Here is a 26,465-nt window from a genome sequence, read left to right as displayed (position 1 = left end):
GAGCCTCTCCAATGACGCAAACCCTCCTCTGCAGACCTCTTCTTTGCCCAACTTGCACCTCCAAAATCTTCTGACTACACGTTGACGTGAGATAAACTGCAAGAGTTGTCATTGGTCCGCTGTACTGCATTAATTCCAGCACTTTTTCTCTTCTGCTAACCTCGTTTAACTTTTGAAAGGCGCTGAAGAGTAGGCAAGCCCTCTGAGGAACTGAGGGCCTTCGCTCTGGCTTGGGTCATTTTGACACAGGCCTAAGTGCCTTGCAGGGGTTAAAGGCTGTGCAGACGACATCATTGGAGAGGGATCTGGCTGCAGATTGCATAGAGAGTGGAGCTCCACAGACCTCCAATCTGGACCAGAACCATATGACTTCCAGGCAATGGAGCGACCATACTCTGGAGGTCACATGGTTCCAGTCTAAAGCGAAAGTCAGTGGAGCTCGACTACATACACATTCTGCAGCCAAGTACTCGTGCCTCCTCACACCTTCATTACGATGCAACATCAGCAGTAAAAGCATGTGTTCCTTATCGGTTTGCTCCAACTCCAACATCGCCCTCTCTCATAGACAAATGAAACTGAGAGGCAAACACTCAACCAACAAGTTTCACATGAGTTCACAAAAGATCCTTCCGAAACAACCCCTAAGCGTTTTGGCTGTGAATTGCTTTGTGGCATTTCCACCTCAACACAGAACCTAAAAAGATGGAGAACCTCAAGTCAACAGCATTCCTTTTGCGTAGAGTTGACGGAGAAGCACAAACCACGCTTACGGTAAGTCACCTTTACTTCTGCCGTGACGTCGACTATAGCTCTGTCAGCTGGTTTCATCACTGTTGATGTGTGGCAAAGTACTGCAAAGTGAGTTGTCTCACGAGGCAACAGAAAACATACCTTTCTGGGAGACTGTGATAGCTCTGATTCTTTCTAAAAAATAAGTAAACATTCCTTCAAATGAAACTGAAATGAATCTTATAATTTGAAACAAAAACATATTTTGTGGTAGTATTCCAAACACCATGGACATAGTACAACAACCAGTCCTTTTACTTTAACCATGTCTTTGCGCCTCTGTTCATATGGGGCTGGAGTCTGCTCTTCCACTCGACTCCACCTTTTCTTGTCTTCAGGGTTTGCCTCTGTTAAAATCGATATTGGAGCCTCCCACTTCTCACTTCTGCAGTGCAGAAGTAGAAGCATGTTCGGAAAATGAAATAAAGCAGGAGAAGCTGATCTACTTCGGTCGGGGTCAGTGATGTCATAGGGCTCTTCAAATCTAAGCAACCTTTCCAGGTTGTGTGGTGTTATAGATTTTTATTTTTTTGTCACTTTAAGCACTCAAACATACAAACACAAATGTTTTTTTCAGAACATATTCAGTTTAATGTCTTTATTGTTTTAGCCTTTTCTATGGTGACAGTCATTACACGTCTGCTCACAGCATGTGCACTAACATCTAAAAAACAAGAAAAGCTCATTTAAATTTCCATAAAAGACACATTAAAGGTACCATTTGAACCAAATGTCAGGTTTTAATGTAGCTCTCCTGCTGTGCAAATTAATGCTTGCTCTATTTGTCCAATGTGTTGCAAAAATGCGACCATTTCACCTTTAAATATAACAAATATTAAGCCAAATTAGGGTCCAGTTCAAAACCGGGAGGCTGATCAAAGATCCATCACGCATTCAAGTTTAATATAAAGTACCGGTAGATCAGTCATGCATGAAGATAGGCTTTCCGACAGCTTTATAAATGTTTCAGCAGTTTTGGTTTTCTTACAGATTTTCCACCTGTCACCCGTCTCGCCTGTTGCTGGTCTCCTTCATCCACAGCTTCAGGTTGATCCCTCTTAACATCAAGAGACGATGACGGCTGCTGCAAAATTTAAACCCGTTATTAGAGCATGCCCTGCAGGCTAGGAGGCTTCTTATCGGTCCCTAAAACGGAAACTCGAGTTTAACAAAAAGATCAAATAAAACATACATCTGCTAAACTTTCTGCGCGGTAGAAGAGTTGTATATTACTTTACAGTCACACAGAGTCACGTACACAAATCACATTGATGCGATCATAGGCACAGACATAAAGAAAGAATCAGCTTTCGTGTTTCCTGCAGCCAAATCTGCTGCAACAGTCCCCTCATCGCAGTATTAGGATGTTTGTACAAAAATGACAGACACCAATCTGTCATTTTTGTATTTTTTTCTTGAAAAGATGCCTATTTTTAAAAAACTGAAATATACAGAGGAACAAGCTACAGAGTAGTCTACAGTATGAGTGTGAAATCTGGGTTTGGGGGGTGTTATATAAGATGGTTCGTTGGTGGAAACCGTGTTCTGGCTGTTCAAACAGAACCTCTCAGAATACAGGGACTCGCTGCGCAATGGCGCAGCTCATTAATTCAGTATCTCACTCAACTGTCCATTTATGCATCACTGCGGATCTTTTATTTCTATAAAATAAAATTGAAAAAAAACTCTATTTACAATCCCTAATCATCATTCCGTCGCTTACCCAGATTTTCTGATCAGAAATGAATGATTATTATCACTATTATATATGAATCATTCTATGAAATGAGGCAATTGTCCTGTGAGTTCATGAGATGAAGTATTCAGTGGCCTCGGCTGTGCTCTCAAAGCTGGTTTCCATGCTCGGGGTGTGGATGCCCGGCCCTCCCCTGGGGTGCTTCAGTAAAGGTGTGTATGTGTCGCTGTGACAGGAGCTCAGAGAGTGGCAGACGTGCTGATGCGCCTCGGACGCAGCAGCTCTCAGCTCGCTGTCGCCGGAGCGCAGAGCCATCAGCTCGATTTCATGCTTGGCGGCGGTCTCCAGCACCTGTTGCTTGTTGTAGAACAAGACAAAATTGTTGATGATCGGGTGTATAGGCAGCGCTATGGCGATGACCCCACACAGAAAGCTGATCGCGGCGTTACACCGACCTAAAGTGGTCTTGGGGTACACGTCCCCGTAGCCCACCGTGGTCATGGTGATCACGGCCCACCAGAATGACTGCGGGATGCTGGTGAACAGAGTCTCCGGGTGGTTCTGCTCCATGGTGTAGCCCAGCGCGGAGAAAAGGAAGACCCCCACGCCCATGTACATGAGGAGAAGTCCGAGCTCCTTGAAGCTGCTCTTCAGCGCAGACGTGAGCGTCTGGAGTCCGGAGGAATGGCGTGCCAGCTTGAAAATGCGCGCAATGCGCATTATGCGTAAAGCCTGCACCGCCTGCTGCACGTTCGCCAGCTCCATCACCCCCGCGCCCAGGGAGGTCAGAATCAGTACCACGAAGAAGGGCATGATCGCCATGAAGTCGATGATGTTCATGAAAGAAAAGAAGAATTTAATTTGATTTGGGGAGGAGATCAGACGGAGGAGGTACTCGATGGTGAACCAGCCGATGCACACCGTCTCGATGATCTCCAGAGTTGGGTGCTCGGTGAGGTTACCCTCAGAGTCTTCCACTTGCAGGTCGGGAATGGTCCCAACACACATCACCACAGAGGAGATGAGGATGAAGATGAATGAAACTATAGCGATGATGTGGGCAGGCAGCGAGGACTCCGGCTTCTCCATCAGCCTCCAGACAGAGAGCTGGAAGCGCTGCCAGCCTCCCGCAGACGGGTCGCCCTCTCGGTCCACCAGGATAGTTCTCACTTTCTCTGCAATCTCTGCAAGTTCGTCCTCTACCTCTTGCAGGTTGCTTTTGCAGCATTCGTCCAGAAAATCCGAGCCGATTTTCCAGAATTCCATCTCTTTCATGAAACAAATAGGGCAGATGCCCTTTTTCATGTGTATCTCCCCATAATAATACAACTCAATGATGCACTTGAATGCATCGGGGTCTCTGTCAAAATAAAATTCTCCTGTGTCTGAGTCATAATCGTCACATAACAAAGATATTTCTTCAGGGGACTTGCTGGAGCAGTCCACCAGCTCTGCCAGTCGCGTCTCCGGGTAGCGGTTCAACACGTCCCCGTGCAACACCTGCTTCACCCCGCCGATGTTCAGCACGACCTCCGCTTCTTCACTGGCATCGGAGCCGTTGCAGCCTGCGAACCGGCTCCTCTGGATCCCCCACATGGTTCTGGAGAGCCGCAACTCGTGCGCAAACGCGTACTGGCAAAAGTATAGACCAAGAAGTCACCAAACGCACCGGCAGCAGCTTTTAGTTTGGAGCCTCCTGGAATAAAGTATTTGTCTCGATGGAGAATAAGATGATGGTCAGACGCGACTGCAGCATGAAGTCCTCTCAGTTTCCACTCAGCCGTGTTTGGCAGCGATCAGTGCGCCTGTGCGCACAAAGTTGGATCTGAAGTGCGTCTATTGGGAAGTTAGACATAGTCAAAGAGAAACTTCCGGGAGTGGATTTCGAAATAAAACAACGTCACGTACAACAGAGGAGTATCTCTCTGAAGAGTCTCAGAACAAAAGTAGCTCCATAAATAAGCGAGAGAGAAAAGGGAAGCATACACCTCAAGTTGGTTGTCCCAGCTCGTTTTATAATTAATAAATAATTATTCATCAATAATATTAATTAATTAGAATTCTTTTATAGCCCCAAATACACCAACTCAGTTAAAACATCTGACCAATCAAGTGACAAAACCAACCTACATACTGTAAGATGTTTAACACTTTTCTCATTTTTTTACCCTTCCAATACACTCACGATGACCCCAGATCTCAACAGATGCCAGATATGTTTTATTCTTTAAGGTTGGCCCATTCTTTCATAACATCAGACTGGTGTATGTCTGTGGATAGATGCAGCAGTGCAGCCAGCACATCTCCGCAGTATGGGAGGAATTATTAAGTAAAAGCCACAGATACAGACTTTGTTCCCTGAGAGGTCAGAGCATCAATTGGTTGAATGGCAAATGACAGATGGCACAAGTATTTTTTTAGGTTTTTGCAGTTAGCCTTTCTCTACCATCAAATCTGCATGTAAATGCATGTAAAATGCATGTAAATGCATGTAAAAACAGTGGTAGTTAGCAATTGATTGGCAGTTACAATGAACTGGCGCTTAAGAGTAACATGTCTCCGTGACTCTCAGAAAAAGGACACTGACCAGGTTTCTAATTATAGGTGGGATTGAGGAGGCCCCATCGAGCTTCCCTTCAGAGGTAGAACAACAGGTTTGGGAGACTGATTTCACACTCAGCTGGAATATAAGTATCATTGTATATTATTTGTGTACAGATAAAGATATATTTATCCAACACCTAGGGTGTATTAAACCATTTATAACCATAGCATTAATGGAAATTGGTCATTAAAGCTCATGTTTCTGTCTGCTTGGTAAATAATGTTACTTTGATCTGTATAGTACAACATAACTTTGTGCACAAGACTTTCTTCTGTAAGAGTTTCTGAATTGTATTATGTAATAGCTTGGTGTCTTGTCTGTGACATTGTACATTTGTGTTTGATCTTAGAAAAAACAAGGAAACAGGAAAACACAAGCAGGCTTTTTGTTTCCCTGGGTGTGATCCAAGCAGCGGGGCTTCACGTTATCTGACAAGTGAGTGTTTTCTGTGAGAGCAGTGCTCCGGTTTTAGAGACTTACTGTCACTGTTGGCACGGTAGCAGCTCAGCTGTGGGTATAAAAGATTGTTTCTTTTCTTAGAGAAAAGGGGTAAATTTGGCAGTGAGAATAGAGGAGGTGGTTGAGGAGTCGTCTCCTGTCGCTGCAGCAGATGAGTCAGAACATGAGAGCTGTGCTGCCTCTTCTGCAAGATCAGGTTGGTGAACAACAGAGATTTGCAAAGTTACTTCTGTCTAAAACAGTGATTCTCACTTTTTTTTAAATACAAGGCATGCTGAAAATAAAAATAATCTTGAATTGGGAAATGCTTGTGTTGCCGCAGAGCAGAATGCAATTGATTAACAGTTGATATTGCGATGGTTTGTGCATTTTAATGTTAGTCAGCTACATCCTTCGATACTGGGCCATAACGCACCTGCTCACCATGATGTTTTATTGATTTTGTCTTTGATTCTGGTCCAGCTTTATGTGGGTCTCTGTTTGTGTGAACATGCTGATCTGCTGTTGTTGTGTGGGGGTCTCATATGTTGGCATTTTTGTTTAAGAAGACTTTATCAGTTTACAACAGTGTACAAAAGCTGTGTGAGCTGTTGTAAAACATGCTGTCAAATATGCAACACCATCACGCAAACCCTTAAAAATGTACTTTATACAAGGAGGATATGTAGAAACAGTTAGTTGGTTGATGAAGATTGCATCTGTGTTCTACTTGACTTCCTCCATGCAATTATTCAAGCAATGCATAACTAAGACATGACTCATGATGATTAATAGCATGTAATCCAAAAAACAGCAACTGGTGGGCAGTTTCAGCCTTATCAACAGCTGTCAGGACATTCGTTCCTGAGTCGCAGAAATCAGGTGAGACACAATGAGACAACACAGAAGGATCAGGTTGAGACTCTGCTGTTCACCTGCATCTGGAGGATGAGGGATACTCTTCTGAGGACAGTAATGTATACACTCTGGACAGAGGAGATGGATGGTACCCAGGTGGTAAACAAAGCTGACAAAAGACCCTGATGAATCACAGAGGAGTGAACAAAGAGGTGAGGGGTGAAAAAAGAAACCTTTTGTATGAGCGGTATAACATGTTACAGAGTCTAAAAAGAAGTCTAGCTGCACTTCTACTCATAAATATTTGCATTAGTATGACCAGGATGACCGAGAAACCACACCAAGAGTTCACATTTAATGGATAATCAATTAGGAAATAATAAATCAAGACCAAATTTAGGTGCATAAACTTTCATTACACATTTATGTAGGCGATTTATTCTGAAACTGCAGGTTTTCAGAGTAAAAATAAATAAATCTTCGTTATCAGATTTAAAAAAAACTTCAAGTCCATCTGAGCAGCTCTCCAGGATCAACAGTGGTTAATCGCCAGACCGGCTTTACAGCGTGTCTTGTACTTTGTCTCCATCTAGGGGCAACGTTTTCATACAGTTCCTCCAAAAAGGCTTTTCTGTTTTTGCAGTTCATTAGAAATAAAAAGAGGTGAATAAATGACTGACATATAACTCATACAACGATAAACTCTAGTCTTTTAACCTAGTTACCATATGTTCTTAAGATTAAAATAAAGACCTGCACATACACCCTAATCATGAGTTGAATATGACACATGCAGATATTAGACTGTACTGCTATTTCTATTTTACTGTTCCTTTAATTCTTTTTAGTATATCTTCCTGCGTTTAAATTAGGATTTTTGTTTGACTGTTTGACTTTGTTGTTTTCAAATTCAAATTCAAGGACACTTTAAGGTAAATTAATTAAAATGTGCTAATAGAAAAAATGCAACCTTAACCTGGACTATTTCAGTTTTATGGCTCTTTCTACCTCTTGACGGTTACATTTTAGAAAGAAATATTATGTACAAAAGTTTAGAGTACTTGTTCAGTAGATAAATATAATGCAGATTAAACATACTGCAGGACTGAAACTTAAACATTCATTTAATGATATTCATATATACAGTAGCTGATCAATGTCACTTCTTCCTTTAAAACAATGACAATTATTTAACTTGTAAATTGGCAGCAGTCTCAAAAACCTTTTTCCTTATGAATGAATGATACATTTTACAACTTATATATAAGTTATATCTCATACATATTAAATACACACTTTTACCCACAAAGTTGGAATAAAACTTTTTTTTAACCTATTCCCATGAAATTATTGTGAAACAAAACGTGTTTGTTTCTGAAAACAAAATAATTCCAACTTTATGGGCATCAGAGTATATTACACTTAATATACACATTTCTTAGCACCGTTGCCTCATAAGGAGAAGGTTCCAGGTTCAAACCCAACCTGGGGGCCTTTCTATAAGGATTTGCATGTTATCTATTTTCTTGTGTGGCTTCTCTCCAAATACTCCAGTTTCCTCCCAAAACAAATTTTACACTCATTGTTGTCTCTAAATTGATGCTAGGAGTGAATACAAGTGAGTACCTGTAGTTGTTAATCTGTGTGTGACGTTGTGATGGACCAGTGACCCGTTCAGGGTGTACCACACCTTTCACCTGTACACAGGTGGAATTGGATGAACATAACACTGAATGGGACTGAGGCAGGTGTACCTAATGGATGTGCATACAGTATCAGCAGGGTAGATTGTGGTTTGAATCCAGTTTACCCAAAAAAATCTCCTGACTCATTGTTCCATTGTCAGGTGGATCATAGATTCATTTATCAGACAGTCTTTTGCTACGTACTTTTCATCAGTAGACGGTATCTGGATCGTCTGGTGATAACGTCAATATCTTTCTGGGCTTTGCTCAAAGTATGGAGCCATGTGCGTACTTGTATTCAATGAAGCCTGACAGGAGATACTCAGTTGTGCAGAGGCAGGTTGTTGGCTAGATTTATCTCCTTCTTAGGATCATGCTGCCTTGATATTCTTCCAACAGGGTTTTTTTTTTAAGTATTGCACATTGCATGACCTCAGAGCTTCTAGACATTGTAAATACATCTCTGCTTTCAAGTATCTTTCCTCAGTGCCTAAACACAGCCGTCATTAAGCCACTTTAAAAAAGAACAATCTCAACAGATCACTTATCAACAGCTATACACACAAACATATAACCATCTCGCCAAGAGACTATTCAAACATTGATCAAATTAAAAAGTGGATGTGCCAGAATTTTCTTCAGTTAAATGAAGACAAAACAGAAAAAAAATGGTGTTTGGAGCCAAGGAAGAAAGATTAAAAGTCAGCACTCAGCTTTAAGCAGTAAAGCTACAAATAGCCATGCCAAAAATCTGCGAGCAGTTCTGGACTCACATTAAGACAGTAGTGAAGTCAGCCTATTATCACCCAAAGAACATATCAAAGATTAAAGCTCTGATGTTTTAGCACTTACAAACACATGCCAATGCTTTTATCTTCAGTAGACCGACTACTGTAACACTGTTCTCACAGGTCTCCCATCAAACAATCAAAAATCCATCAAACAGCTGCAGTTAATTTAGAACGGTCAGACCAGGAGAGTGGACCATAAAACTCCAGTTTTTAGATCTTTACACTGGCTTCCTGTCTGTCACAGAATAGATTTTATAATCCTGTTGTTGGTTTATAAATCTCTGAATGGTCTAAAGCCAAAATACATCTCTGATCTCCTGGTCCATTATGAACCAACCAGAACCTTCAGGTCGTCAGAGTCACGCCTTCTTTCTGTACCCAGAGTTTGAACCAAAAACAGTGAGACAGCGTTCAGCTGCCTCTTCACCTGTAGAACAAACTCCCAGAATGCATCAGAGCTGCTGAAACTCAAGGTTGAAAACCTTTTTATTTACTGCTGCATTTCAATAATCTACCATAATTCACTGCAACCTTTATTTCTTGAAAGTTATTTTTAAAATTATTTTTAACCGATGTCTGTCTAACTTTAATTATTACTTTTTAACTGTTTTCTACACTGGTACTTTTATATTTGAGTTTCAAAACGTAATCAGGTCGTCAAAGTCACGCCTACTTTCTGTAACCAGAGTTAGAACAAAACAAGGTTAGACAGCTTTTAGAGTCCTCGGGTTTGACGTCCTGTAAATTCTGGTTAGTTTAAAGTCCCTCAGGTTTGAAGTCCTGCAAGCGTGTATTTTTTCATTTACTTTTTTTTCATTTTTTACCTCCCAAAAGTTTTGTTAATGCTTTTTATTCATGTTTTAATGTATTTGTAAAGCACTGTGAAATCACCTTGTTGTGGAATTGTGCTATATAAATAAACGATGATCAGAACTGATCAGAAATTATCAGAATTTCTGGCTGTTGATTAATCCTTCTGGGTGGGTCCCATCTAGCAGTAATTGCCATATTTGTGCCACTAAGCATTCATAGAGCGAACTTAATTGCTTTGGCCAGCAGATGTGCTGTCCAACTCTTTATACTCCAGGATGTCCTCCTGTCTTGGATTTCTCCCTCTGTGATGGTCACTGGTTCCTGATGCTGTTAGCGAGCGTTTAAATCTACTATTCTTAGAGCATTAGTATTATGTAATGCCCCTTTTCCCATATGTTTTTGGGCAGGTCTGTTCTCATGTTATTACCCTGCCACTGAGCTCACACTTTGGATGGCTCAGCGGAGAACATCCTGTTTATTCTCCTGGATCATGCTTCTTTACTGCACCTTATCAGTCAGACAGCCAGAGCTGTGAGTCAGCTTTCATATACTGTAGTCATTTCTTTGAGTTATCTAGCTTCCTCCCACACTCCGGAAACATTTATTTTTGGTGAATAGGTTATTCTAAGTTTCCCATAGGAGTGTACGTAAGTACGTGGTTGTTTATCTATATGTGGTCCTGCGATGGACTCCAGCCCCAGTTCTTTGCCTTAAGAGAACTGAGATTGTCTCAAGCAGCAATGGAATAAGTGGGTATAGAGAACAGACAAACAAAAACATGTTTTGTATTTAAGAACTGAAGAACAGAGAGACTGTGGGGGGGTCAATCAGTGTGCAATAACTGTGCAATAACCAGGACAGTGCAATAACTTTGTGCAATATTACACAACACTTTTTCCATCCATATAATTCTTTTTTATAGCACTGCACTTTTTATTTTTATTTTTATTTTGTCTTTATTTTGTCTTTATTTTATCTTTTTATCTTTATATAGGTGTTTGGCTTTCGGGGTGTTTGATTTGTAAATGACAGTGCTGTGTGTGTGAGATTGGAGATGTCAATTTCCCCGAGGGAACCTCCCAAAGGGATTAATAAAGTTGTCTGAATCTTCATCTGAATAAAGTACATGTACTGCATGTAGGGTTACCAACCGTCCCTTGAAAAACTGAATCGGCCCCGTATTACTGTGAGAGTCAAACAATGGAAAATGGCATTGAGCTGTTGAGTTCATAAGTAATTTTTTTCTGTTTTACTACAACTGTAGCCTACAGTCATGGCCTTTGAAGCACAAATATGTTTACAAGTTTTCACTTTTGTTATTGCACTAAAAATGTGCACTATTACAGAATGGATGTTCTGCTTTCTTTCTATTGTTTTATATTAATTTATACAATTTTAAGTTAAGCAGGACAGGTTTCTGTTTAAGAAAGATACTTATTTTATTAAGTTCATTTTGTTATTTTGTATTAAAGTTAATTGCTTGATAATAATTTGTTTTCCATGTGTTCATGGCATCTAATTCAATTCAGGTTCGAGTCAAATAGTAAAAAAATCGTTTCAGGCCCTGCCGATGAGGTGTCCCTTATTTATTTTTCAGGGAATTGGCAACCCTAACTGTATGTATATATGTCAATCTTCTTATCCACGCTCCAGGAAAATGTGTTTAGTGGTGAGGCCAAAGTGTTTATATACATCTTTCACAAAAACAAAAAAAAACACATGCTGACATGCATCATTACACAGTTAGTGAGTTGTCATATGTTACATCTCCCAGGAGTCTTCCTCTTCTCTCTTCCTTCCCCTGTGTGCAGCTTCATGGAACTACACGGCGCTCGCTGATTGGCTGGAGCTGAGCGTCACCACCAGCTGACCAATCAGCGCGGGCCACGGTGAGCATTTTCTCCTTTTCGATGCACTTTTGTGGGAGACGCAGTAACAGTGATAGTCTGACTTGTGTCTGCTGGAGAGACCGTGCAGGGCAACTTACAACCATGAGGCCACTTTTACTTGGTGAGTAGCAATAGGAAGTGCTTTTCTATTGATCTAAAATAGGATTCTTTAGGATATGCCAATGTTAATGGTGCATTTGAACGCATTTTAGCCACTCCGGTTAGCTTGAAGAGCTAAGTTTTGTTGCAGGGACGGTGTTTTGCCGATCCTTGCTACCTGCCGAGAAATGCTACTTTGTGGTTCTGCGCATGCGCACAGTCAATTTTCAAAGTTTGATTGTCACGCCAATCATTTCTTGCACGATGTAAAATTGATAATATGGGATGTTGAGTATTTGATCCTTCAAAATTCACTACCCATGACTTGAATTACATTACACTTTGTGAACATTATACGATAAAGAGGGAAAAAAACAACAATTCCATCACTTTATTTGATATTCATTCAGTAATTGGCCTTTATTTAACCAGGCAGGTCATTAAGAACACATTCTTATTTACAATGACGGCCTGGCAAACGACAAGGACCACTTGGGGGAAAGGAAGTGGTTTAGGGAGTAAAACACAGTCAAATTGTAGCTCTACAAAGGTAGAAACCCATTAAGGAGCATTTTTTGGCAAAGCAGCAGAAATTGGCAGAACACCGGACCTCCCCTTTTGCTTAATACATGAATCAATTCACTTTTTTTGCTATATAAGTTGGTCCATTGTTATTTATATGTGCTGGCTGGTTCGGTTGTATTGTTGGACATGTTTGGTCGTGTCCCTGAAGGAACCTTTGGTGTGGTCGTGTTGTGTTTCAGGGCTGCTGGGCTGCTCTCTGCTGCTGTGTGTTCAAGCCTTCTACTCAGCCAGTGATGATGTGGTGGAGCTCACACCGTCTAACTTCAACAGGGAGGTGATCCAGAGTGACAGTCTGTGGCTGGTGGAGTTTTATGCCCCCTGGTGAGTTCATGCAACAGAGACGGTTAAACCAAAGTTTTATGGTCCACCTCCACTGCAACATTGACCTTCTAATCAGAAGACACTTTGGAGACTTTTCTGCAAATCTCACTTCCACTCCTTGGATTGGCAAGCTATTTACACAAACATTAGTCTCAGACAAAAGTTCCCAATAAATATGTATAAAGACAGGGTTAAAATAATATTAGAAATATATTTACTTTGTTTGACTTAAAGATCACGCTCAATAGGGCTTGGTCGTCTTGACGTCACCACCTGGCGGAGCCGCCATATTGGAAGCTACCGTCAGAGTTAGAGTAATTTTTATTGTCCCTCTAGGGGACAATAATTCTTTTAGCAGTCTGGGAAAACAGTCATCATACAAACACAGACATACCAAAAGAACAATTAAAACGTGACATAGTAACCATAATAAATGAGTAAAAGCAAAAGTGCTTTCATCAGTGCAGGCAGAATGATAAAAATATATTAAAAATATTAAAATTTATGCGAGTTGATCATTTTAACAGCGGCCGGTTGGTATAAAAGAGAATTTATACCTATTGCTATTGGCCTTGGGAAGCCTATAGCGCCGCCCAGAAGGGAGAGGGACAAACTCTTTTGACCGTAGCTGCTCTTCGCACCAGTGCGCACTGTGTACAGACGTGCTCCCTCTTCGTTTTGTCTTAGCCTACCGGTACTTGTAATACATTCCGTTATTCTGTCAACCATGGTAACCCATTGCTGTGTTGTGGCTGCAGCAGCTCCACACATAACAGACGAAGGGAAAAGATCGCTAATGGTTTAACTCTTCACCGCTTTCCTGCTCGGAGGCAGAACCACGGAGGCCAAGTATCTGAGATAACAGAGTAAAAGAGTCGTCGGCTCGCTTGGATCGCGGCTGTAAGACGACCAAACATAACCTTCCACAGTAAACCACAAACAAACACTCACACGGACCGGGGTCGCATCATTCACACGGGTTTTATTCCCCACTTCTCCAGCTAAATGCAGTTGCTGGCCAGCTCTCTGCGGTGTGATTAACCCCAATCTTCAGATAAAACTAGTTTGTTGAGGAAAAAATATTAACTCTATTTGTAGCTGCAGAGGAAAAAAATAATCCCACGAGGAAAACAAAAATATTGCTCACGCCTCGGAGCCTCTTCAGCATAATATAGCAGTCAAAAAAAAGAAAAGAATAAAGTAAGAGTAATACAAAACATGTACTGTATGTTGTACTATTATACTAATTTATTGAAACACATGGCGAGTCAAACATTTACCAAAGCTGCTGCCAACAAGGTGGCTGAAGATGTCGGTTGTGCAGAATGCGACAGTAAGTCCCTACTAAAGAGTGGCGCTCCGACGAGGAGCTCCACTCTTTAGTAGGCATTTCATATGGATCCAAACCGTTAAAAATCATTATTTTCTCCATATACCGGTCCTTGGCTTCCTTGGTTAAGGTATCCCGGTAAATTCCAGTTCCTTTCCGGCATTTTAACATCTTTGTTTTGCGTTCCGTCTGTTCACTTGGTGCTACCACACTGCTACTACACTGCTGTTTGTTTACACTCACGAGGCTGCCAAAACGGCCACTGCGTCCCAGAATGCACCTTGGTGACCAAGCCCTATACTGTAATGAAAAAGGCAGCCAGTTGTTACAGTGTTGCATGATCTGGTTTAGTGACTTAAGGGTTAGAAATGCTTTCACTTTTAATATGGAAGGAAAGCAGGCTAGTGTTGGCACCTCAAGTGTTCAATAATTAAGATAAAGTTTGAGTCTAGGGTTTCAGTCTCTTATCATTTCACATCACCATCTCAGCATCTCCTGTTTTCCATGCAGGTGTGGGCACTGTCAAAATCTCACTCCTGATTGGAAGAAGGCAGCCACCGCCCTCAAGGTAAATAAACAGTTATTCTGCTCACTTTGCAGCATAAATCTGTCATAACATCTATACAAAAGGCGGCTATTGGTCGCAATTAATCTGAAATCTCATTAAACATTGGCAAGTTTAGTTATTTTGGGTCTGCCTCTTCCTCTGCATAACAGTGTTGCAACATACGTTATTTATATAAATTAATTACAGAGTCCTTGTTGAAAACAAGATGTTTATTTTGCTGTTACCATATGAAAGTCTGCAAGGGAACAGGGAGCAGTTTCTCCAACTTTATTCATTCATTTCACTGCATTTGGTACATTTTATTACCTGGCATTTACACATGTAAATGCTTGCTCTTTAATTCGTGGATTACGATTTAAATGACTTTAAATATTTGTCCGAACACCCTTGTTTGTGTGGGCAAATTCTGAGAATGGAGGAGCTTCGTGTCACATGTTTGTGGACACTCGGCAACACAGACAAAGTGATTTGTAACTGAACACTGAAACAGATTTTGGGCCTGTTTTTCAGGGTATTGTCAAGATTGGTGCTGTAGATGCTGACCAGCACAAGTCAATGGGAGGCCAGTACGGCGTCAGAGGGTTCCCCACCATCAAGGTCTTCGGAGCCAACAAGAACAAGCCAGAGGATTACCAAGGTGCAGATGAGTGCTGTGAAACTTCCTAAATGTGAACTTTTCTATGCAAATTCTAAGTTTCAACAGAGAAATGGTTATGCTTGTACATGTTAAAGAGGAAACGGGTGCACTTCATGCTCTCGTTGAGAATCACTCAACCGCTCTGAAGATCATTTTAGAAAATATGATCTTTTTACACTCCAACTAAAATCTCATCCTTGATAACTCAGGCGGTCGCAGCAGCCAGGCCATCGTGGACGGAGCAATGAATGCTTTGCGGACTCTGGTGAAAGAGAGACTGAGCGGCAAGTCTGGAGGCTCCAGCTACAAGCAGGTACAGGAAAACAGTAAAACTGTGCAGCACTTGTTTTATTATGTACTCATGTGAAGCTATGTGGGGAAAAGAAGGAGCGAGTGCTCTTTTAAATCACACCTGACTGCTTTCCAGCAGAGTGGCAGCGGTGGTGGCAGCCAGAAGGATGTGGTGGAGCTCACTGACGACAACTTTGACAGCATGGTGCTGCAGAGTGGTGACGTGTGGTTGGTGGAATTCTTCGCCCCCTGGTGTGGACACTGCAAGAAGTGAGTTTGGTCTCATTGGGAGTGAAAGGGATATTATTAGGATCTCTTATGTTCTCCTCAAATATGATTTTTATTTTTTTAATTTCTTTTAAAGATCTTCAATGATTAATTAAATATCAATTATTCACAAAGCCCACTCACTGAAAGGATGTAATTGAGACTAATAAATCACTACAATTTGATCAGGTCTTTTTTTCTCAAACTATTTCAATTCCATTTTCATGTTGTGCCACAAGTAGGGGCGATGTTCCAATTATCAAGAGTTATTAATAATTTTATTCAACAATTATTAATAATCAATAAAGTAGACTATTTATACAAAGCGTCCATTTTAAGAGGCATTTTAAAGCTGATTTCAGGCCGGGGTCGAATTCACATATTCACAAAATGTTCATAAACATTCATAAGAGTTCACATGATCACATTACGTAGCCCAACATTCATTATTAATTAGAAAATAAGGTGATTTATTTTTTTTTTTTTTATATTGAAAGTCAGCATCTGAGATGAACAGATGATTCTGTGGGCGAACATTTGTAGGCTTGCTACCCCAAATTTTGATGTTTATATTGTGAAACAAGTTTTTCATAATTATGATGGATGGTGTTTGTGATCACCCGCTGCCTCTGCTCTCAACAGCCTTGAGCCTGAGTGGGCGGCTGCAGCCTCAGCTGTAAAGCAGCAGACCAATGGCAAAGTTCACCTCGGAGCTGTGGATGCCACTGTTCATCAGGGTCTGTCCAGCCGATATGGGGTGAGTGAAAATAGAGCTGGGGAACTATTTACGCCTTCTTCAAAGCCATCACACTCCACTGAGGAGGGAATCTTGGTCAGACCTCATCATATTCATTAAATCAGGATACCTTTGCCTGACTTGCCTTGACTTCAAAGTCAGGAATGCAAATATTTGTTTTTCTTTATAAGTTGAATTGAAATATGAATTGAAGTATTTTCTTCTGTGTAGGTCCGTGGATTTCCCACCATCAAAATCTTCCGCAAAGGGGAGGAGCCCGAGGACTACCAAGGAGGCCGTTCTCGTGGAGACATCATCGAGAAGGCTTTGGACCTGTTCTCTGACAACGCTGCTCCTCCTGAGCTGCTGGAGGTCAGTATTTGTATCATCCGGTTGTCTGGAGACGTGTACCATGTTATTGGTACATCTTGTGATGAATGCAGAATTCAGATTATTCTAAAGGATGTTAAATGATTGACGACATGGTAAAATCAAGATTCAACTAATTTGGCATTTTAATGCTGGTACAAAGCAACTCTGTGCAGCTTAATCTCTCGCTTGTTGTGGTAACTCCTTGAATCAAACCTACAAGGAGCCTTTGTACTGTGTAAAGGGCAGTGAATTTGCATTTACAGTATTCATGTGCAAATATTTCTTTCAGATCCTTAATGAAGACATCCTGAAGAAGACCTGTGAGGACAGTCAGCTGTGTATAATCGGAGTCCTGCCACACATCCTGGACACGGGTGAGGCAACATGCACAAATCTAGCTTTAACATGTTAAATTACTTGTCATTTCATTATTTTTTTTCCCAAGCAGAAATACTCCATCTCAACCAAAAGGCAGCAGCTCATCATAGTTTTTGTTTCTCAACAGGTGCATCTGGCAGAAATGGTTACTTGGATGTCATGATAAAGCTGGCTGACAAATACAAGAAGAAGATGTGGGGGTAAGAACCCAACCCAAAGTTGTGGATTTTCATTTGTCACAATTTCAGTTGACTGACGGTTCGCTGCCCCCCTTGTCAGCTGGCTATGGGCCGAGGCCGGGGCTCAGATGGATCTGGAGGCGTCTCTGGGCATCGGTGGGTTCGGCTATCCTGCTATGGCTGCCATCAACACACGCAAGATGAAATTCGCTCTCCTCAGGGGGTCCTTCAGCGAGACTGGCATCCATGAGTTCCTCAGGTAAGAGGGCGCAGTTTGCCTGACCTTTCAACACCCTGAGACCAATTGATGCAAAAAGAAGCTGAATGGTGAAACTCCCATGCCTGATGCTTTCAGGGAGCTGTCCGTCGGCCGCGGCTCAACTGCCACACTGGGAGGTGGCAACATGCCAAAGATCCAAAGCGTTGAAGCTTGGGACGGCAAAGACGGACAGGTGAGTTGGAGCAGTCGGGTTCTAGTTGTGCATCAGGATCATTTCTTTAAACCAAACAGTAAATGGTGTGGTCTTTTCTTCTTCTCCATGTGATCCTCAGCTTCCTGAGGAGGAGGACTATGACCTCAGTGATGTAGACCTGGATTTCGACTTCGACAAAGAGGAGTTATGAGTCCAATCCTACTCAGACAGGGTAGGATCTGATCCAGACAGGGTTTGGTCTGGTCTGGTCTTGCGTGTCCTACCTCCCCTCTCCTGTGGACGAATGGGAGGCTGAGTTGACCAGTTACTGAAATACTCCAGCAGACACCTGCAGTTTCTCACATCATGTTTCCATCACAGAGGGACACGAGGGAGGGGAGCACGTGTCCCTGGAGTGAACTTTCTCACAAACCAGCTGAACATTAGAAGCTGCATATTTATATACCTGCTGCCAGCTGAGGGGAGGGAGGAGGCTCTGAATGTCACATCATTCAATCAATCCTTTTTTCCCCTTCAAACATTGTTCCCTCTCCCCTCCTCAGCTGCCTTCAGGCACCTGTTTTATAATGTGGACTTGTGAAAGTAACACGTCAACCAGATGTGATTTAAAAAAGTGTTTTTTCTAATTTGAAACCGTGAAATCTCGGGGGGTTTGCATCATGTCTGTCCAGGACAGGGGGACTACTGCAGGACGACTTGTGTAGATTTTTCTTACACGACTTTTATTTCAACTGTGTGAAAACAAAATGACTTTTTTTTGTTACAAAAATAAAAAGGAATAAAAACTGTCACGGCCTCCTTATTCACAAAAGCACGACCAGAAATCACACATCACTGAGTTCATGCAATACCAAAGGCATACACAGCTTGTTGGAAACAGCTTTTTAGCTACTGTTGATAGCTGAACAACAAGAAGCAACATTTCAGCAGCCAAGTTCAATCAGAATTGAAGTTAATTGGTTTCTTGGTGTAACATGACAGTCCTAATACAATCTTATATTCTATTTAACATAAATATTTTAATATGGCACGTGGAAAATATTCCAGGTTGAAAGAGTTTTGGAAAAGCACGAACACAGAATACTTGTACTGATAAGCTCATCATAGTCCAGAGAGAAGGAGCCACAACAGTAAGAGATGCATACATCGCTGTAAACATGGAGTGTTAAGTGGGTGTTGCGTTGAGTGGGCTGCTTCTACTGAAACGATATAAAGCTGGATTGACGTTGCATGCTTATTTGTTGTTTTGAGCCTGTCAGTGGCATCAGAACTAACGAGAAGCCCCCTGATCCGACTGCAGCAGTCTGACGATGGACGGGTCACTCTTGGCACCTTTAATGAACTCCTCCAAAGACAGTCTACCTGTAGAGCAGAGACCAAAACAACAAAATCCATCACTTGTCACCGTCAGCCTAGTTAAGAGTGACTCATGAAACAATCACCCACGAAAAGCATCTGTTCTTGTAGGAAGAAATACAATGACTGCTGTACAAGGCAACACAGAACCTGTGAAGTGTCCATTATATCTGGGCCATAACGAAACAACGTGGATTGAAGACGTTTGGTATTTGAACACAATATGTGTTAACAGCAAAAAGCAGCTAATGTCAGCATTTGGGCCGATCAAGCTACATCAGAATTAATTCCCATTTCAAGAATCTTGCAAGCCTAAAATGTGTAATTTCACTGAAGTGATGGTGTGGGTACGGAGCCCTGCAGACGGACCAATTGTTTGTACAACCACCTCGTTATAAGTTCACATGAACTCTCCTCCTTTTATGTCTATTGACATGCATTTTTTTTGCATCTCTTGAGCGACATGCAGGTGGCAACTGGAAGGAGATGTTATGTAAGGTGTCATCTGTAGAAACCTAACCACACTACTTCCTAAGTGGAGTAATATTTTTACGTCTTCTCAGAGGCTTAAAATAATTTAACATACCTTGATTGCCCAGTTACTAAAATTATTTGCAGTTTTTTTCTTCAAATACATATTCCATTATAACTCAAAATTGTTTCAATTGATCTCATTTTGGTCCCTAAAAAATCTTACACTTCTTCCCATCTAATAATAGATGTACGATCAGACCTTTCCTCTAACACTGAGTCAAGAGATGTCAAATTACACCAGTCAGCAGGTGATGCTGTTGTGTCATTCTTTAACTTTAAAATAACTAAAGCCTCTCTGAGATACTGACAAAAGGTTAACAAAATTTGACTAATCTCCCCTGGATGTTTGATGAAACTTTTCAACAAAACCCTTGTTGAGTTTGCCTTTGTGGTTTTTGACCTGTTAAAATATGATGTAAACCTGAGTCTGAAGTTTACTTTGACCATCATCCTTCTGCTCTAAAACAGACTACCACAAGAACAGCTTCAAATCTCTGAGAACGCACTCAGAATATTAAGACATATCACATGGGTGGAACATCACCTTTTCACACTAAATGTCAGGCGAGCAGCATCAGAGAGGATCAGCAGGCTGAGATGCAAACCACCAGGATTAGTACTTGTTTCATGAGTTGCGTTCGTGTCATATCACTTTCTTCATCTTCGGTCCTTTCTGTTACTCATTAAAATCCCCTCTCATTCGCAACATGATGGATTGAAGCATTTTTCATACATAATCTTGACACTTTATTTCCAGATGAATGACTAGCCATCTGCCCACACTTATTTTTAACAAAAAAATAATAATCTGTTCATTATGGATGACCAGCATACTCATGAAGTATACATAACAAATATTCCCACCGAATGATTAAATCCACCTTTTTATTCCCTGTTAGAAGAGCCAACTCTAGAGGCATGTTTTGTGAGGGATATTATTAGAAAGTAATGGCATTTAGGAACAACAGCCACAAAGCAGAAGACCATGTAAAGTCATGGAACAGGGTCAACAGCTGCTGAGGGTCAGAGTGCATAAACGTCACCAGCGCTCAGCTGATTTTATTGCTGAAGAGTTCTGAACTTCTGCAAGCGTTAACGTGAATGCAAAAACTGTGCGGTGGCAGCTTCACGGGATGGGTTTTCAAGTCCTATGCCAAGTGTCTTGAGTAATGTAAAGAACACCAATTCTGGACTGTGGAGCTGTGGAAACGTGTTCTGTGGAGTGACGAATCCCACTTCTCTGTCACTGTATCAGCTGTGAAGTTTGGCATGGGGGAATGGGACATTTTCAAGACATTTTGGACAATGCTACTTTGTACATCCAACTTTATGGCAATAGTAAGAGGAAGGCCCTTGTGCAACAAGTAACAACTAAAAGGACATGGTTTGATAAGTTTGGAGTGGAAAACTTAGCTGGCCCACACAGAGCCGTGACCTCAACCCCATCCAGTACCTTTGGGATGAACTGGAACAGAGATTTGGAGCCAGGCCTTCTCCTCCAACATCAGTGCCTGATCTCATAAATGCTCTGCAGAATGCAGTGGCACGAATTCTCACAAAACACCCCAAAGCCGTCATTCTACATGCTACACAGGGCCTACACACTCCTGGAGAAGCCACGGAGCATGGTGAGGATTGTGCTCTTCGACTTCTCCAGTGCATTTAATACCATCAAGCCATCACTGCTGGCAGACAAACTAGCAGTGATGTGTGTAGAAGACTCCCTGACAGCCTGGATCCACAACTACCTGACAGACAAACGACAGTACGTTAGACTGCAGGGCTGTCAGTCTGAGGTGGTGGTGTGTAACACCGGCGGCCCCCAAGGAACTGTCCTGGCACCATTTCTCTTCACCCTCTACACCTCCCACTTCCAATTCAGCTCACACCAGTCCCACCTGCAGAAGTTCTCTGGTGTGCGACACCAACCGCCTTCTGCTCAACACCAGCAAAATCAAGGAGTTGGTGGTGGATTTTAGGAAGAAGATAGGGACCTCAGCCCCCATCACCATCAAGGGAGTGGAAGTTGAAAGAGTGGACTCTAGGGCTGGGCGATATGGACCAAAAGTCATATCTCGATATTTTCTAGCTAAATGGCGATACTCGATATATATCTCGATATTTTTTCTGTGCCATAATTGGGGTTTCCCCCAAAGCATTATAGCATAGCATCTCTGTTAGCTTAATTTTTTTCTGAGGCAAAACCTTAAAAAAACAGTCAGTTTTAATACAAAGCCTCGTGCCAAATGTCACACAGGTACCTTTATTAACAGAGGTCTGCACAATATCAAAATGTATAAAACAAATGAAATAAAAATAAACTACCTGCATATATAGAATAAAAATGCTTCTTGAATAAAATAAAACAAATATCCCTTTCCTGCATAACAATTAAATTAAAATACACTGTGCAATTAATACAATGTAGACAGTAACAGGCAGACTTTTCCACTGAGGTTGACAGTTGTGCAAATAACAAAACATTTGTGCAAATCTCAAATAAAACATTCAAGTCAATTTGTCACAAAATAAGCTATATCAAAATCATTAAAAAAAATGTAAAAATTTTTATTTTTTTTTTTAAATCGATATAAACGATATTGTCTCGTACCATATCGTGTTTGAAAATATATCGATATATATTAAAATCTCGATATATCGCCCAGCCCTAGTGGACTCCTACATGTACCTGGGGGTACACATCCATAACAAACTGGACCGTACCGACAACACCGAGGCTCTTATCAGGAAGGGGCAGAGCAGGATGATTTTCCTGAGAAGGCTGAGGTTGTTTAATGTTTGTAACAGGCTACGGAGAATGTTTTACCAGTCAGTGTCTCCAGTGTCCTGCTGGGGAGGCAACATCTGTGCCAGGGACGCTACCGGGCTGAACAAGCTGTTGAAAAAGGCCGCTCTGTGGTGGGGACCGGGTTGGACAGCCTGGAGGTGGTGGCTGAACAGAGGATCGGGATAAAACTGGCGGCCATGTTGGCCAATCCCTCCCATCCACTGTACATGGAGCTGACGGGGATGAGGAGCAAATTCAGTGACAGATTTGTCCTCCCCCGTCAGACCACAAAGAGATTTGGACAGTAGTTTATTCCAGCTGCACTCCGATTCTACAACCACGGGGAGACCTGGAGCTAGAGTTGATAGGCTAACTGACTTGGGACTTTTGTCTGCACATGATGCACTTTAGCAAACTACCAGCTTGCACTGCATATGTATTGGACCAGCAGTGTGTTTATATTTATTGCATTGTCAACTCTGTTTTTCTGTTTGTCTTCCTCTTTTTAAACATCATGAGCTGTTTGACAACTGATTTTCCCCAGAGGGGACAATAAAGGTTTCAATCAATCAATCAATCAATCAATCAATCAATCAATCAATCAATCAATCAATCAATCAATCAATCAATCAATCAATCAATCAATCAATCAATCAATCAATCAACCAATCAACCAATCAATCAATCAATCAATCAATCAATCAATCAATCAATCAATCAATCAATCAATCAAAGTCTCGTGGAAAGTCTTCCAAGAACAGTTGGATGCTGTTATGGCTTAAAAAGGGGGGAGTGGCTCCACATGTGAGTACATGTTTTTTAATACCGTCTCATTACAGTCGCTGTTGATGAGATGGTCAGGCATCTGATTACTTACATATTATGTATATAAAACACAAAAATTACATCATTCTTACCATCATTGTCAATGTCCATTTGTCTGAAGATCTTATCTGTCCTTTTCTCTGGTGTTGACTCATCCTCAGGCATCTTCATCACTGATGACACCATCTTGTAAATTGCCTACAAAGAAGTGTAATAACAATTATAGCAATTTGAATATTGTTCTTTTTGGTTGTTGGAAGAAAAGAAAAGAAATAAACTGACTGAATAAAATCATTTCTGACATTTTTCCTGATGATGATGATGGTGCTTAGACAGATAAACCTCCTGCTGTCATGTCAACTCATTGATTTTAAAGCAGGATGATTTGTAATAATTAGGCCTTTTGGGAGGTTTTTCCACATTAATTTATATCTACAAGGAACACAGACTGAGTCAATATTGATACAGCCTCACAGCTCCAACACTGGAAATGTAAATAGAGTTCCAGAGATAAGAAAAACAGCAAGAGCGACCAGAAAGCACGAAAGGGATGAATATCTTGTGAAAATTCAAACCTGATAAAGGCAGATGAAGGAGTCTATAATGGTAAACTAAAAAGCTTTACCACTAAGGCCTGTAGAGTTGGAATGAAACAAAATCCTGAAAACAAAATTATTCAAACTTCATAGGCGACAGTCTATTTATAAACTATTTTTACCAAGAAAAAAAGCCAGACATTGTTAAATTCCAGCAGTTGTTGTTCATCTCATGAGTTGTGTCTTATGTTAAAGTAAAACATTTCAGTTTTACATAAGTACCAAAACAAGACTTTAGGAACAAAAAACGCTTCATTTCTAACAATTTCATGACATTTTGTTGATAAATTATGAAAGAATAATTCCACTTTTAGAAGACAATTTAAGTCAATATTATATACGGAAAACGTATAAAGATGTTCTTGAATAATTATGCACAAAATTAATAAATATAGCCATCAATTCAATTATTGAAAAAAAGAAAAATAACACTTACTTTACACTTCTGCACCTGCCCTATTTTAATTTAGTCATTTAAACAGATTAAACAGATGAACACTAAGTGCATTGGTTAAAGTTTCTTACTTTACTGAAACGTGATGTTGCTCCTCACCAATAACTCACTTTGGGTAAAAGCATCTGCTAAATGACTAATTGTAAACAAAAAAGTAACTAAACAAAAAACAAATACATGTTTTTAACTCTAATAAATGACTATTCAAAGGAACACTCACTTATTTCAGGGCACTTTCACTTCTTAACTCTGCATGTATTAATTTCAGAGGCTGTTATTTTGTCATGGCCCATGCGTTTGCCAGCTGCCTTTATTTCTATCTCTTCTGTTCCCATTAGGAGGTGCAGTTTTCAGACTGAATCAGACAAGGCAGCGGGAGTTAGAAGTGTGGGTGCCGGACTGAATCAGCTCTGCTGCCTGAACCAAGCCGTCTCTGGTCTTGCTGCTTTGTCTCTGACTCAGCAAGTAACCACACCCATTCATCTCAATAGAGATTATGGAAATATCTGGGAAATAAATGTGTCATGAGAAAATAAAGTTCTCCAACATAATCGATGACTGAATTATATAATATCATGCTTTATATTTATATATTATTCAGGATGTATTTCATAGGCTTAACTAATGTCATAAGCATACTTGTGTATCAGGATACTTATTAATTAACTTTACATTCATTAAAACTCCATTTCAACTAAACAAACCTTTATACGTTATGATTTGTGAAATAAGTAATAACCTACTTACAAATTTTAATTCAATTTTGTATGATTTAAGTTCATAAAATTGGTAACACTGAAGGTATTTTTCTTTTAATTTCCTGTGTTATCATAAGTAAAACTGCTGGCGTATAACTTGAAAAAAGTGTCACATTTGCATTCCCCACACTTCTCCTTCTCATTTGTTTTCTATCAGAGACAGATGTCTCTATGTAAAACACATGTACTGCTGGATGGCATTAATATCTCACATTCCACATACATGGTGCATGCATGTATGAAATAAGTAAAAGAGTGCGGGATATCCTCACCTGCACTATCTCCAGCATCTCTGCCCGGCTGATGTACCCGTTCCCGTCCAGGTCGTACATGCTGAAGGCCCAGCGCAGCTTCTGTTCCAGCCCGCCACGAGACGTCACGCTCAGCGCTATGATGAACTCCCTGAAGTCAATGGTGGCGTCGCCGTTAGTGTCGAACGTGCGGAAGACGTGCTCAGCAAACTTGGAGGCGTCTCCGTAGGGGAAGAAGTTGGCATATATCTTCTTGAACTCCTCCACGGTGAGGTGGCCGGTGGGACAGTCCTTCAGGAAGCCGCGGTACCACTCCTGCAGCTCGTGGTCGGTGAACTCTGTGTTTTCTCGCAGGTCGTTCAGGACCTCAGGTCGCAGCTTGCTGTTCTGTTTTCCCATGACGGATAGCCGGGCTGTTGTGTCTCCCTTCTCCTCTCACTTCTCCGCTCTCCAAGCGCTTTTGCTCTCCACGTCAACGACTGCTCGGCTTCCTCTGCTCCTACAGGGGACCAACAACCCTCATTAATATCCTTGTGTGAATTTCATAAATGATTCATGGCTTCAATTATTCCTCTCAGCTTTCACCAGTGTTTCACCATAAAACATATGCTGAAGATTTTTCTCAAGCAGCCAAGCCCAGAGGAGAAATCAAGATAGTTCAGGCAGTCTACAATCACTGAAAATACGGATATAAGATTACAAGCCAGATGGCAATAACACATTATATGTGTGCATCTGTGTGGGTGCATTTGTGTGTAATGGGGACGAGGGGGGGGGGGGGTACCCTGGTTTCCGTGGATACGTTATTACTCCTTTGGCACAGTGGTAAATCATCGACCCTGCCCTGCATGGCGGAGGGACAAGTGTCCTGGGGCATTGTAATTCTGAATAAAGCTACTTTCTAAAAGGTCAGACTGGTACCGACTGCTGTTCCTGAGAGGGCCAGACATTCACGTCAACAATAATCACTCCTTCAGGGGAAAATGGGACATCTAATTGATTTTAAGCACATGGAAGTCACTTACTGTTTAAATACAACAAAAACAATAGCTGAAAAAACACCACATGAAAGAAGGCAGGATACTGAAGAATTTCGACCATCTCGGTCTCTTCACCTTTGGTTTCTGTGGTTTGTCTAA

General features: G+C 41.2%; 3 protein-coding genes across 4 annotated transcripts; 1 reads left to right on the top strand and 2 right to left on the bottom strand.

The window, feature by feature from the left end:
- Positions 1 to 1,329: 1,329 nt before the first annotated feature.
- On the bottom strand, positions 1,330 to 4,230 carry LOC133464700 (potassium voltage-gated channel subfamily F member 1-like). Its single transcript, XM_061746831.1, has one exon. The coding sequence runs from the start codon at positions 4,082 to 4,084 to the stop codon at positions 2,600 to 2,602; it is 1,485 nt and encodes a 494-aa protein (XP_061602815.1). The 5' UTR covers positions 4,085 to 4,230; the 3' UTR covers positions 1,330 to 2,599.
- A 7,344-nt stretch (positions 4,231 to 11,574) lies between these two features.
- Positions 11,575 to 18,552, top strand: pdia6 (protein disulfide isomerase family A, member 6). Of its 2 annotated transcripts, none has more exons than XM_061746322.1 (13): positions 11,575 to 11,688; positions 12,431 to 12,572; positions 14,413 to 14,470; positions 14,981 to 15,107; positions 15,317 to 15,420; positions 15,538 to 15,668; positions 16,308 to 16,422; positions 16,633 to 16,773; positions 17,063 to 17,147; positions 17,279 to 17,351; positions 17,431 to 17,589; positions 17,686 to 17,782; positions 17,883 to 18,552. In XM_061746322.1, the coding sequence occupies exons 1-13, from the start codon at positions 11,589 to 11,591 to the stop codon at positions 17,952 to 17,954; spliced, it is 1,404 nt and encodes a 467-aa protein (XP_061602306.1). In that variant the 5' UTR covers positions 11,575 to 11,588; the 3' UTR covers positions 17,955 to 18,552. The 2 variants fall into 2 exon arrangements, with proteins under 2 accessions (XP_061602306.1, XP_061602305.1); XM_061746321.1 differs by having other exon boundaries at positions 15,535 to 15,668.
- Positions 18,229 to 25,725, bottom strand: hpcal1 (hippocalcin-like 1). The gene is made up of 3 exons (XM_061746323.1): positions 25,348 to 25,725; positions 23,360 to 23,465; positions 18,229 to 19,126 (listed from the first exon to the last, which is right to left on the bottom strand). Exons 1-3 carry the CDS (start codon positions 25,723 to 25,725, stop codon positions 19,035 to 19,037), a joined length of 576 nt encoding a protein of 191 aa, XP_061602307.1. The 3' UTR covers positions 18,229 to 19,034.
- Between the last annotated feature and the right edge of the window lie 740 nt (positions 25,726 to 26,465).

Source organism: Cololabis saira, chromosome 18, assembly GCF_033807715.1.
Source record: "Cololabis saira isolate AMF1-May2022 chromosome 18, fColSai1.1, whole genome shotgun sequence".
In the NCBI taxonomy this organism is placed as follows: Eukaryota; Metazoa; Chordata; class Actinopteri; order Beloniformes; family Belonidae; genus Cololabis; species Cololabis saira.
Note: the sequence above shows the minus strand (reverse complement) of the source record. Positions and strands in the feature narration are given on the sequence as shown.

What these genes read in the sequence shown, in the direction of transcription:
- LOC133464700 (XM_061746831.1), bottom strand. Translation starts at nt 4,084, where the DNA reads ATGTGGGGGATCCAGAGGAGCCGGTTCGCAGGCTGCAACGGCTCCGAT.
- pdia6 (XM_061746321.1), top strand. Translation starts at nt 11,589, where the DNA reads ATGCACTTTTGTGGGAGACGCAGTAACAGTGATAGTCTGACTTGTGTC. An exon ending in TACAAGAAGAAGATGTGGGG is followed by an intron (nt 17,352 to 17,430) that starts GTAAGAACCCAA and finishes CCCCCTTGTCAG; the next exon opens with CTGGCTATGGGCCGAGGCCG. An exon ending in GGGACGGCAAAGACGGACAG is followed by an intron (nt 17,783 to 17,882) that starts GTGAGTTGGAGC and finishes TGTGATCCTCAG; the next exon opens with CTTCCTGAGGAGGAGGACTA.
- hpcal1 (XM_061746323.1), bottom strand. Translation starts at nt 25,725, where the DNA reads ATGGGAAAACAGAACAGCAAGCTGCGACCTGAGGTCCTGAACGACCTG. An exon ending in AGATGCTGGAGATAGTGCAG is followed by an intron (nt 23,466 to 25,347) that starts GTGAGGATATCC and finishes ACTTCTTTGTAG; the next exon opens with GCAATTTACAAGATGGTGTC. An exon ending in AATGGACATTGACAATGATG is followed by an intron (nt 19,127 to 23,359) that starts GTAAGAATGATG and finishes TCTGCTCTACAG; the next exon opens with GTAGACTGTCTTTGGAGGAG.